Here is a 14,351-nt window from a genome sequence, read left to right as displayed (position 1 = left end):
ATAAAGCTGCAGTTGCGGCCTCTGTCCCAACTCTCCTTTCTCTCTGCCTTTCTCTTCATTTACAGAGATGTTAGTGTGGTTTATAATAAACCTGCGAGCGCAGATTAGAGCGGGACCTGAAGAAACGCTGCTCTTCCTAACTGTCGATGCTTTGAGAAGCATAGAGAAAATGCTTTTGCATTGGTGAATGTCTGTGTGATTTGCTGCATGGGTAGATTTCTTACAATTTTGAGCATCTTGACTAGTGATAGACGCATATATTAGCTGATATCAAGATTATTGATTATGTGATATGATTATCCAATTAACGCATATTTGATATGTAAAATTGGAAGGCCTCTAAATGATCAACATGATCAAAACTGTTGCACATGATCTACTTCATGCCTTCTGTTGTCTGATTGATAGACTTTTTGTAGTAAGTAAAAGCCTTTTTTTTGAGCAGTCATTTTTTAATAGTCCACCTTCATCTCGTAGCCAACTTTTGACTTCAGGTAGGGCTGCTCGATTATGGCAAAAATCATAATTATTTTGGTCCATATTTTAATCACAAATCTTTAACACGATTAGTGGGCGAGATGACCAAACATAAGTCCGCAAATAATTATTGAAGAAAAGTTAGCAATCAGTATTACAATAAAAACAAAGAAGAAAATTACAAACAATAGGACCAATACATCAGAAAAAAAGATAGAAATGTAATAAACAATTGTTTATTTCAAACAAGTTTTTTCATGTAAGTCTATCTAACAGTTTAGTAAAATGTAAAAATAAAACACTGCATAGTGCAAAACTGTACTGTATTAATTAAACATACATTTATTCTTTTTAAAAGTTATTCAGTCAAGAGTAGTGAGTGATTTTTCTCTTTTTCTTTTCTTGTTTGATCAACATTAACATTAAAGCCGCCTGGGGAAAAGCACGAGTTCTCTTTCACAGCATTTTACAACAGTTACGTAACATGATTTGACTGATTTGGACATTAGGGAGGGTTTAAAGCGCACCGCTTTGAAGAAAAGGAATGAAATGTGGCATAATAATATTTTTTCTATCGTGTTTCCATAATCGTTTGAAGCCAAAATCGAAATCGAAAATAAATTAGAGTTAATTGCACAGCCCTAACCTTAAATGTTTTTCACTTAAAACTAGTATTTGCTCACCAATATGACACATTTAAACGGTTTTCCTTGAAAAAAATTGTTTTATGCCTTAAAATAGCTTGAATGTAACTCGACACCCTTGCCTCATTTAGTATTCGTGGTTCTATGAATATGTAAATGAGCCCCGCCTCCACTCACTCCCTCACTCAGAGATCCACTCGTTGACGATCACACGTTGATCTGATTGGTTACAAGGTAGTTTGTGGCGTCAGAAACACCAGCGATTTCAAAGCGTGTTTTTGAGACTGTCTTTGGTTCACTGCAGTTTTAAGGAGAAAATACTCAGCAATGCTGTCGACTTATGAATTTACACATGGTTTGTCTTAAAGCACATTAAAAACGCATATAAACAACATTAAAAGCTTATTTTTCACCACAGGGGGACTTTAAGTGACTATCACTCTCACAGTTTTCCATTAAATTCAAAGGACATACATGATATGGGATAGAAAATTTACCAACTAGACGAAATCATTGGTTATGTAAGGGATAAAGTACATCCAGCCGGTTGTTCTCTCAAAATAACCCCTGACAGGATTATGAGGACGCCCATAGATATATACACTAGAGTGGCTTTGGCTACGGATCGAATGCGTCAATAGAGCCGCCATCATGGAACAGGAGAGCGCCTCCTCTTTAATGCATCAGCGTCAATGTAGGAAAAGGTCTAACCGAAATAGAATCACCATAAATCGTCATGAATGCGATTTTCTAGTTTTTTTTGGTTCGTTCCAACGGTCAGGCGTGTATTTATCATTGAGTCCAGAGAAATTTGAAATTTTTTTAAAAATTTCACATTCTTGTGAAATGTAATCCCTTGCTGTCTGGTTTTTAGATTTCGTTCGTGTGAACTTCCATACGCAGCACAAAAGTCCGGCATCATCCATGAATTCAGCGTTACCTAGCTACCTCCTATGACACGACCCCTGTTCCAAGATGGCGGCGGTTTTGACGCATGCTTAGAACCCCAAGGCGACATCTAGTGTATACTATGGAGGACCCCGACGCCAAGCGGAGTAATCTCGCTTATTACACAACTACTTGCCACATAATTAATTAGACACGAAATATTAATCTGAGTTGAAATATTTTATTAGGTCTTTAAACTTCTGCGGAGAGAGCAGTTTCAGCGGCGAGATCAAACTAAACGGACATTTAAGAGATACGGTATACAGTCATAACACTTATTACAGCATTTCAACACATTAATAATTATGGGGATAAGATATATTGATTTCAGATTAAACTGTTTTAATATCGTACTTGTTTGTATCTTATAATCCAACAGTGTGCAAAAAAATAGTCACAAAATGGCAGCATCTGCGTTCGTATGAAACAAGAGAGAGCGAGTCCACGATACTGGATGGCGTAATTAAATAACTGTACACAAAATATTGATTCGAATGAGTTTTAATATTTTATTAGCTCACCAAAAGCAGAACTTCCATGAAGAAAAACGTAAAGCGCTGCTGACTTCAGTGACCCGGATGAGCCTGTGTTTCTGTTCTCAGAGGATGTTAGTTAGATGGCGCTATTGATCGATCAGAATCAAGTATTCCACAGAGCCTTGTAATAATGTCCAATAATCTCTAACCTGACACCGCATGGCTCTTTTAACGCGTTTTGTGCCTCAGGTAAGTCATCAGTTGGGCAGTGTAATGGATCTCTTCAGTACGAGTCTTTCCGTGGCTGGCGTTCTTCCTCCTGATGATCGTGTCATTGATGGCCTCGATTTAAGTCCTGTACTCTTCAACAACTCACTGCTAGACAGGTAACCGCCTCAAAGCAAGCGTTACATCCATTCACATTTTATTATTTTGATCAGACTGATTTACATGTAGTATAAACATCCATTTTAGGTGGTCTGTCAAAGCAGATTCATTTTTTGTAAATGTCATAATCATTTGTTAACCAACAATTATTCATTACTTCAATGAGCTCATTATTTTTGCTTTTAATTATTATATTGTTCAAATCAATAAATGTTTTGCTAACTGTGATTTGTATATGTACATTTCTGAAATACATAACTTAGACAGTTACCTCTTATAACAGATCACTGTAAATTGTAATGTGGACTTGTGGATTTTCTGTAAAGCTGCTTTGAAATAATGTGTATTGTGTAAAGCGCTAACGTATACAAATAAATTGGAATTGAATTGAATTTAAAATCTCATAACGTTCAGTACCTTAAACAGTTAGATTCGTAAAAATAAAGGTTACCCTAGCAACCGCCTAGCAACACCATAGCAACCTCCTAGAACACCATAGAAACCGCCTAGCAACCACCCAGAACACCATAGCAACGCCCCAGCAACCACCTGAACAAAATCAATAACCTATATCTCAGCACCAGAACATCGTACAGACATGTTTGTTGGCTCGAATGCAATCATGCACCTCACTCTAGCAACAGAGTGGCGAGTTTTGCCACTGCAAGCACCACTCACATTTTCTTCAGGAAATCTATATTCTAGTTGCCATTTACTGTTCCATGAAGAACCTTAAACATTCATAGAATCTTTAAATTCCACAAAAGGTTCTTTATAGTGGAAAAGGTTTCTTTAGATTTTTAGTGTTCTTCGCATCTAAAAAAAAAAGGTTATTTTAAGAACTGTACACTGAAAGTCAATTCACATTTATTTATTTAGCGCTTTTTACAATATAGATTGTTTCAAAGCAGCTTTACAGAGATAACAGGAAAATAATGCAACAAAGTGTGTTTAGAAGAAAATAGCGTCACAGTCCAGCTTAACTAAGTTCAGTGATGTTTCATTTTTGTTGTAAAAAAGTTATTAATTTAGTAAATATATATAGCCACTTTGGAGAAACCGTGATGTCATCGTCCAGCTCAGTTTTCATATAATAGTGTCAATGCAGGCAGATCAATAATATTGTTGAATATTAAATTAAGTGTCCCCAACTAAGCAAGCCAAAAAAAATAAAAAGAAGTGGACTAAACATGGTTCTTCTATATGGCATTGCTGTCAAAACCCCTTTTGGAAACTTTATTTTTAAGAGTGTAGATGCTCTTACTCAACAAATTAAGCACTTTCAAAGGTGATTTTATTCCCAACAGACCCATCTTCTATTATCGTGGAAACCAGATGATGGCGGTGCGGATCGGGCAATACAAAGCGCACTATTGGACATGGAGCAACTCATGGGAGGAATTCAACAAGGTCAGCGATTCCATATTCTTCTGTCTCAGTTTCTTTTTCTGGGATGATCTGAAGTCTGATGATCGGCACATGCTTGAGTGTACAAACGTAATTCAGAGATTTAGATAATGGTCAGTTTCGTTCTAAGTGAGAGCGTACAGTTCTTAATAAGCATCAGTGGAGATATGATTGGCTGTCTTAAGTGCAAAATAACCGGTTGTCAAAGAGTCTGATGTGAGTTCAACATTTTCCAAATTAATTAGCAGGTATTTAAATGACAGTGTTGAGAAGTATAGTGTGTCTTTCATTTCAGTAAGTAACAACTCTGATGTCAGGCAGAATTACTATTGTGATTTTGTTTTGCTGTGGTTAAAAAATGTATTATGGTAAAGATTTTGGTTAAGAATTACTTGTATTGTGAAGATAATTTTGGTTGAGAATTACTTGTATTGTGGAATGATTTTGGTCGAGAATTGCTTGTATTGCGGAAATGATTTTGGTTGAGAATTACTTGTATTGTGAAGATAATTTTGGTCGAGAATTACTTGTATTGCGGAAATGATTTTGGTCGCCAATTACTTGTATTGCGGAAATGATTTTGGTCGTGAATTACTTGTATTGCGGAAATGATTTTGGTCGAGAATTACTTGCATTGCGGAAATGATTTTGGTTGAAAATTACTTGTATCGGGAAATGAATTTGGTCGAGAATTGTATTGTAGGATTACAAATTTATTAAAATGTTTTCATTTAGGTTCCAATACAATAGTATATAAACTGAGACAGTTTCGTATACTGAATTCAGCATTTAAGGTTATGATGATGATGATATTTGCACTGAAACAGTTTTCCAGCAAGAGAGTCCGGCAAAACCTGTTTCCTGTATCTGGCAGAATACTGCTCTCTTTATCTAACCGGCTATTCCTGTTTCTCTCTATTGTAAGCAGATTACTGAAACTTTGGTAGTCTCACTGTTTGAATAGTTATGCTGATTGGATTGGAATTGGTAACACTCTCAGTATAGGGCAGGCTCCTAAACCTGTATGCCTCATTTACATGCTTTTGTTTCAGAGTTTCTCCCACCTTTATGTAACTCCTCCCCCTTAAAGGATATATGAACTACTGTATACTGCTTTAGTTAGACTTGGGTAAGATTTTGGACGAAGCAGACTACAGCAAATAAAGAATCCTGCTTAAAAGATAAGCCAAGTCTCCTGGTCTTTCGCTTCTGAGTTTTTCTACACTTAAGATGAACAAGGTTTACAACAGTATCATGGAAATGATTTTATTTGAGAATTACTTGTATCGGGAAATTATTTCAATTTTGGTTGAAAATTACTTGTATGGGGGAAATGATTTCAATTTTGGTTGAAAATTACTTGTATGGGGGAAATGATTTTGGTCGAGAATTACTTGTATCGGGGAAATGATTTTGGTTGAAAATTACTTGTATCGGGGAAATGATTTTGGTCGCGAATTACTTGTATAGCGGAAATGATTTTGGTTGAAAATTACTTGTATTGCGGAAATGATTTTGGTTGAGAATTACTTGTATCGGGGAAATGATTTTGGTCGCGAATTACTTGTATAGCGGAAATGATTTTGGTTGAAAATTAATTGTATTGCGGAAGTGATTTTGGTTGAGAATTACTTGTATTGCGGAAATGATTTTGGTTGAGAATTACTTGTATTGCGGAAATGGTTTTGGTTGAGAATTAATTGTATTGTGGAAAAGATTCTGGTTGAAAATTACTTGTATTGTGGAAAAGGATTCTGGTTTGAAAATTACTTGTATTGCGGAAATGATTTTGGTTGAGAATTACTTGTATGGGGAAATGATTTTGGTCGCAAATTACTTGTATTGCGGAAATGATTCTGGTTGAAAATTACTTGTATTGTGGAAAAGATTCTGGTTTGAAGATTACTTGTATTGCGGAAATGATTTTGGTTGAGAATTACTTGTATGGGGAAATGATTTTGGTCGCAAATTACTTGTATTGCGGAAATGATTTTGGTTGAGAATTACTTGTATTGTGGAAAAGATTCTGGTTGAGAATTACTTGTATTGCGGAAATGATTTTGGTTGAGAATTACTTGTATGGGGAAATGATTTTGGTCGCAAATTACTTGTATTGCGGAAATGATTCTGGTTGAAAATTACTTGTATTGCGGAAATGATTCTGGTTGAAAATTACTTGTATTGTGGAAAAGATTCTGGTTTGAAGATTACTTGTATTGCGGAAATGATTTTGGTTGAGAATTACTTGTATGGGGAAATGATTTTGGTCGCAAATTACTTGTATTGCGGAAATGATTTTGGTTGAGAATTACTTGTATTGTGGAAAAGATTCTGGTTGAGAATTACTTGTATTGCGGAAATGATTTTGGTTGAGAATTACTTGTATGGGGAAATGATTTTGGTCGCAAATTACTTGTATTGCGGAAATGATTCTGGTTGAAAATTACTTGTATTGCGGAAATGATTTTGGTTGAAAATTACTTGTATTGCGGAAATGATTCTGGTTGAAAATTACTTGTATTGCGGAAATGATTTTGGTTGAGAATTACTTGTATGGGGAAATGATTTTGGTTTAGAATTACTTGTATGGGGAAATGATTTTGGTCGCAAATTAATTGTATTGCGGAAATGATTTTGGTCGCGAATTACTTGTATTGCGGAAATGATTTTGGTTGAAAATTACTTGTATTGCGGAAATGATTCTGGTTGAAAATTACTTGTATTGCGGAAATGATTTTGGTTTAGAATTACTTGTATGGGGAAATGATTTTGGTCGCAAATTAATTGTATTGCGGAAATGATTTTGGTCGCGAATTACTTATATTGCTGAAATTATTTTGGTTGAGAATTACTTGTATGGCGGAATTATTTTGGTTGAGATTTACTTATATCGTGAAAATGATTTTGGTTGAGAATTACTTGAATTGCGAAAATTATTTTGGGTGAGAATTAATTGTATCGCGGAAATTATTTTGGTTTGAAAATGTTTTGGTTGATAATTACTCTGACAATATCTCCGAGTTGTACCACATTAATTCATATTAGCGTTGATTGTGTTGCAATAGAAACACTTAATTCCGAGTCCGAGGATGTGAACAGGCTTGAGTAGAATATTGCGTGTTGTCATTTCGTAATTATGTTAATTATGACATGCCGTGAACGCAGCATGTGTTAAAATAAAAGCAACATTGGCCGATAACAGTACAATATGGTACAGTCAGACAATATTAAGCATATCTATAGGGGATTGTCCGAACCCTTCATAATTTGTGCTATAGGCATGAATGATGCCTCAAATTGTTTGGCTTTTCTTTTTGCTCGATGAACAGTAAAACGGGCAAAAATATCCCATACACAAAATATCCCATACACACATTTTAAGGAATATCATGACAATTTTGGTGCCAATAGTAAGCAACTTATCCAGAACACACAGAACACCTCAGCATCATAGTGGTGAAATTTGTACAACAAATCACATTTTCTTCAGAAAATGTTATAATCTTGCCTAGTTATTGTATAACATTCCCCTGATTTCTTGCCTCTTGATGCAGTAATTGCATTCCAAAATGCACATTAGCGTGTTAATGTTATCTCAAAAACAATGCCCTATCAAATAGACTTGAAGATCAGGCAGTAATGAATATTAATGGAGCTAATGGAGCAGCAGCACTTCTGCAAACACGCTTCATCTATTAGCGCTATTCAAGCAGCGTTCGGGGTCTCTCATACACACTACACACGCTTCATTTCCCATTAAAGTCACACAACACACATACAGTCAAACTTAAAATTATACAGACACCCAATGTCATTTTTTATATTTTTATACTAGTGTGTGCAGGACACTATTGTTCATTTATGTAAGTGAGGAGAGCAAAATAAAGTAAACTGTGACATATTATACCCAAATATTCTTCATTCAAACATTTGGGAGCAAATATTATTCAGACACTTTGAGCTGATCATGTTTTGCTGAAGTGTTTTTTCTTTAATTGCTAATGCGATCTTTTACAAACAACATGAACCATTGCTTGGTAATCGCTTAACCTAAACTGGTATTATCTAATTGTGTAGTTAAATTTAACAGCTGACAGATATTTAAAATAATTCATGTGTGAGACAGTCTAACAGAAGGACGGACAAAACCAGTGAAATATCAGTCCTTCTCATATTTCATTACGATGTTCTAAACTATAGCGGATAAACCGTGATAATGTGAGAAATGTTGAAGTTGTCTGAATAAATGTTGTTTTGACTGTATGTAACCCGTGTCCGCCGGGGCCTTCGGCTCGTCTCTGAACGCGAGGGTTTGTTTTATGCCCCATCGGTTGCTTAAATTGCTCTCTCCTGGATGGCCACTGAATCAATAGCAGCCCTTTATCAGCTCATGTGAACTGGAGTGTAACTTCACAAATAATGGTGTCTGATTGCTTGTGAGCCGCCGATCGATTGTTTGAGCTCGCCTCTCACGCTGGAGTCTCGTCCTGATGGTTAATGTGTTTTCGGGAGGTTTCACCTGATGCTCTAGAGTTGCACACAAATTACGACGCATTTTCACCTCTAGTGACATTTTGCATCTCCATTTGCCCATTATTTCTAAGCTCAGCGCGTTTAAATTGATTTGAAAGATTGCGGGTGACGTGAGGGATTAAGCGTTCAGTTTTTTGCACATACAGTCAAACCAAAAATTATTCAGAAACCAGATATAATTATTTATTTATGTGTACTAGTGTGTGCAGGACACTATAGTTCATTTATGTATGTGAGGATAGCAAAATAAAGTGACATATTATACCCAAACATTCTTCTATACAAATTTGGGAGCAAATATTATTCAGACACTTTGAGCTGATCATGTTTTGCTGAAGTGTTTTTTCTTTAATTGCTAATACGATCTTTTACACCACAGACTGAACAACATGAAACATTGCTTGGTAATCGTTTGAGCTAAACTGGTATTATCTAATTGTGTAGTTAAATTTAACAGCTGACAGATATTCAACATAATTCATGTGTGAGACAGTCTAACAGAAGGACGGACAAAACCAGTGAAATATCAACTCTTATTTCCATTTTCTAAACTATAGTGCATAAACTGTGATATATGAGAAATGTTGAGTTTTGGTTTGAGCGTATATGTATGCAGTGATCCACACTGCACTTCTCTTAAAAACAAGACTCTTTCAGCCTCTGGTTTGTTTCCAGTTAAACCCGGTTGAAATGATGGCTTAATAGTATCGGTCACTCGGGTGAGTTCCTCTTGAAACTGGTGCGGATCAGCGAAGTGTGAAATGAGAAATTTCACAGCGTAAGTGCTTTGCATCCGATGATCCTCGCGTCGCACAGTTGAGCGATAATATGAAGTATTTCAGTGTGCGTTACCTCACAGAAAACACCTGAGAATTCTTCTCTTAAGTTACACATTTCACCAGTTTCACTGTATGTAATGATTATAAATCTGAGCTTTGATTGACAGCTGGGTTTGGGTGAGTTTTGTGGCGGTAAGGGATTGTCGTATGACAGGTTTTTGATTACACTCTTTAGTGTAAATAGTTGTTAGATGCTATTTATACTTAGTGCAAATAGTGGCAGATAATATTTGCACCTCAGTGTATTGGAGTGAATTATAAACATGTCAACTTAAAGTACTTGGATTTGCCTTTTTGAAATTTAAGTCCTGGAAAACCCTTGAAAACAGACATTTTTATGAAAAAGTGCTTGAATTATTGAAAGACAATATATGGGAAATGTATTTTTAATTTTATTGATAAAACAATCTTTTCACACACAATTAACGCTGCAGTCCATCTGATATACAGGTGAAACTCGAAAAATTAGAATATCGTGCAAAAGTTATAACTTTGATGATTATGGCGTACAGCTTATGAAAACCCCAAATTCAAAATCTCAGAAAATTAGAATATTACATGAAATCAATAAAAAAAGGATTTTAAATACAGAAATGTCGGCCCTCTGAAAAGTATAATTATGCATATGTATATAGTTTTATATACTAAATATATTAGCTTCATCTTTTAATTTGAATTACTGAAATACATGAACTGATGCACGATATTCAAATTTTTCGAGTTTCACCTGTAGATATAGAGGCATTTCGCATGGCTATGAGTGTGATATTGCTCATAAATATCCAAGTACATGATACAGCTTTTATTCTTCAGGTCATTCATATATTCATAAGAGAAAAAATCAATTTGAATAAGGAAAGCGATATTTTTGTCATCCTATTCTTTCAATGGTTAAAGTTACCAGTCATCACATGTAATGCATTTTATTTGTAACATTTTGTTTTATTAGTTAATACTTATTTGTCTGTTTACCTTTTTTTAGATTTAGAAAAATAATAAAGAAAGATATTGTTTGATAAATGAGATCCCTGGTTGTAGTCCTTGAAAACAAAACAAAAAGTAGTGCTACGAAACCTGTATAAAACAGTATGCAATAATAACAACATGTTCAGTGTTTATGGTTATTATTGTTATCATAAATCATATGATAATCATAATCATAAATGGATGCTACCTTATTGGGACATTACTTGTCCCAGTTCCTAAAGCCCTAACCCTACCCGATAATCACTTTATTCCCACTTTAAATACCAGATAATCACTTTATTCCCACTTTAAATACCAGATAATCACTTTATTCCCACTTTAAATACCCGATAATCACTTTATTCCCACTTAAAATACCAGATAATCACTTTATTCCCGCTTCAAATACCCGATAATCACTTTATTCAAACTTTAAATACCAGATAATCACTTTATTCCCGCTTTAAATACCAGATAATCACTTTATTCCCGCCTTAAATACCAGATAATCACTTTATTCCTACTTTAAATACCAGATAATCACTTTATTCCCACTTTAAATACCAGATAATCACTTTATTCCCGCCTTAAATACCAGATAATCACTTTATTCCCACTTTAAATACCAGATAATCACTTTATTCCCACTTTAAATACCAGATAATCACTTTATTCCCGCTTTAAATACCAGATAATCACTTTATTCCCGCTTTAAATACCCGATAATCACTTTATTCAAACTTTAAATACCCGATAATCACTTTATTCCCACTTTAAATACCCGATAATCACTTTATTCCCGCTTTAAATACCCGATAATCACTTTATTCCCACTTTAAATACCAGATAATCACTTTATCCCCGCTTTAAATACCCGATAATCACTTTATTCCCGCTTTAAATACCCAATAATCACTTTATTCCCACTTTAAATACCAGATAATCACTTTATTCCCGCTTTAAATACCCGATAATCACTTTATTCAAACTTTAAATACCCGATAATCACTTTATTCCCACTTTAAATACCAGATAATCACTTTATTCCCGCTTTAAATACCCGATAATCACTTTATTCAAACTTTAAATACCCGATAATCACTTTATTCCCACTTTAAGTACCCGATAATCACTTTATTCCCGCTTTAAATACCCGATAATCACTTTATTCCCACTTTAAATACCAGATAATCACTTTATCCCCGCTTTAAATACCCGATAATCACTTTATTCCCGCTTTAAATACCAGATAATCACTTTATTCCCACTTTAAATACCAGATAATCACTTTATCCCCGCTTTAAATACCCGATAATCACTTTATTCCCGCTTTAAATACCAGATAATCACTTTATTCCCACTTTAAATACCAGATAATCACTTTATTCCCGCCTTAAATACCAGATAATCACTTTATTCCCACTTTAAATACCAGATAATCACTTTATTCCCACTTTAAATACCAGATAATCACTTTATTCCCGCTTTAAATACCAGATAATCACTTTATTCCCGCTTTAAATACCCGATAATCACTTTATTCAAACTTTAAATACCCGATAATCACTTTATTCCCACTTTAAATACCCGATAATCACTTTATTCCCGCTTTAAATACCCGATAATCACTTTATTCCCACTTTAAATACCAGATAATCACTTTATCCCCGCTTTAAATACCCGATAATCACTTTATTCCCGCTTTAAATACCCAATAATCACTTTATTCCCACTTTAAATACCAGATAATCACTTTATTCCCGCTTTAAATACCCGATAATCACTTTATTCAAACTTTAAATACCCGATAATCACTTTATTCCCACTTTAAATACCAGATAATCACTTTATTCCCGCTTTAAATACCCGATAATCACTTTATTCAAACTTTAAATACCCGATAATCACTTTATTCCCACTTTAAGTACCCGATAATCACTTTATTCCCGCTTTAAATACCCGATAATCACTTTATTCCCACTTTAAATACCAGATAATCACTTTATCCCCGCTTTAAATACCCGATAATCACTTTATTCCCGCTTTAAATACCCGATAATCACTTTATTCCCACTTTAAATACCAGATAATCACTTTATCCCCGCTTTAAATAGCGTTAGGCACTTAAGTTGCACAAGTTTCTTAATTATTATTTAAAATAAACTCATCTCCTTAAAATAAAGCTGCTCCTTAAAATACAGATGGCTTCAAAACAGCTTCACATAGATAATGTTAATGTTCTAAAATTAATCTATGCAAAAAAAAAAAAAGATTTCAGCTGTAAAGCAGCTCTGCAAAAAGATAATAGTGTCATTATTCAGATCAATATTGCTTCAATTCAGTTCAATAACTGTAAAAGTTATGAAACTGTTATGAATAAGTTATGAATTATTATATTCAGCTCAAGTCAGTTCAGTGTTGATTATATTTAGTTCAATAACAGTGTGGATCCGATAGTGTCAGTGCAGTTAAATCGATAATATTACTGAATATTAATGGTCTTTTAGACCACAACTGAGCAAACCTGGGCAAGCAGCCCAAACTCCATTAAGTGGAAGAAAAGAAAAGAAACGAAAACCTTGGGAAAAACCTCTTGAATACACTTAAGGCAATGTTTCTTGCATTTTCGAACATGCATTTTTAACTACCTATTTTCCAGTCGGTAATTACACTGATTTAAGTTCTTACAAATTAGCATTTTTAACATGCCACCTCTCCATGCATAATTGTAATGTCAAAATATTATGTCATTGTAGCAAGATTAGATGTGGGAAGAAGGAGGCGGGAACCGGCGAACATTCAAAGACTTTAATAAACGTAAAATAAACAAATACAAAACGAAAGTAAAGACAACAGTCAATCACATACGAATGCTGCAACATTAAACAGAAACAAAACATCAAATAAAATCCAGGCCTGTTCCTCTCTCTCTCTTCACTGTCGTCGCTCCTCCTTTATGCTTCCGCTCCCCCGTGAGAGATACGAGACGGTGCGTCGCGCAGCTGTCGCTCATCATCAATCACGCCCTCGTCCTGCTCGCCACAGTCATGTTATGTTATGTCATGTCTTGTCATGTCATGCTATGTCATGTGTTATAATTGCACATCAACATAATGATGTCATGTCATGTTGTCATGTTATATGTCGTGTTATATGTCATATCTCATGTCATGTTTTATGTCATGTTATGTCATGTGTCATGTCATGTGTTCTAATTGCTCATTAACATAGAGATGTTATATGTCATGTTATGTCATGCTATGTCATGTCATGTTATGTCATGTTATATGTCATGCTATGTCATGTTAGATGTCATGTTATGTTATGTCATGTTATATGTCATGTTATATGTCATGTCATGTTATGTCATGTCATGTGTCCTATTTTCACATCAACATAGAGATGTCATGTTACGTCATGTCATGTCATGTTATGTCATGCCATGTTATTTGTCATGACATGACATAACGACATAACATCACATGACATGTTATGTCATGTTATGTCATGTCATGATGTTATGTCATGTTATGTCATGTTATATGTAATGCCATGTTACATGTCATTTCATGTCATGCTATGTTATTTGTCATGTTATATGTCATGTTATATGTTGTGTCATGTGTCGTGTCATGTCATGTCACCAAATGTAAATAGCCGGCTTGTTGGCAGAG

The 14,351-nt window shown here is 34.7% G+C and overlaps 1 protein-coding gene across 2 annotated transcripts in view; it reads left to right on the top strand.

Annotated features, from left to right (window-relative positions):
- Positions 1-14,351, top strand: part of galns (galactosamine (N-acetyl)-6-sulfatase) — a 67,169-nt gene that overhangs the window by 18,575 nt on the left and 34,243 nt on the right. For both annotated transcript variants that reach the window (XM_077201559.1, XM_077201558.1), the window contains 2 exons: positions 2,795-2,931; positions 4,240-4,342. In XM_077201559.1, coding sequence (XP_077057674.1) covers positions 2,795-2,931; positions 4,240-4,342 — 240 coding nt within the window. The remainder of the gene's footprint in view (positions 1-2,794; positions 2,932-4,239; positions 4,343-14,351) is intronic.

Source organism: Siphateles boraxobius, unplaced genomic scaffold, assembly GCF_051911475.1.
Source record: "Siphateles boraxobius isolate OS27281-9 unplaced genomic scaffold, OSU_SipBor_1 48, whole genome shotgun sequence".
In the NCBI taxonomy this organism is placed as follows: Eukaryota; Metazoa; Chordata; class Actinopteri; order Cypriniformes; family Leuciscidae; genus Siphateles; species Siphateles boraxobius.
This window is presented reverse-complemented; position numbering and strand designations above follow the sequence as displayed.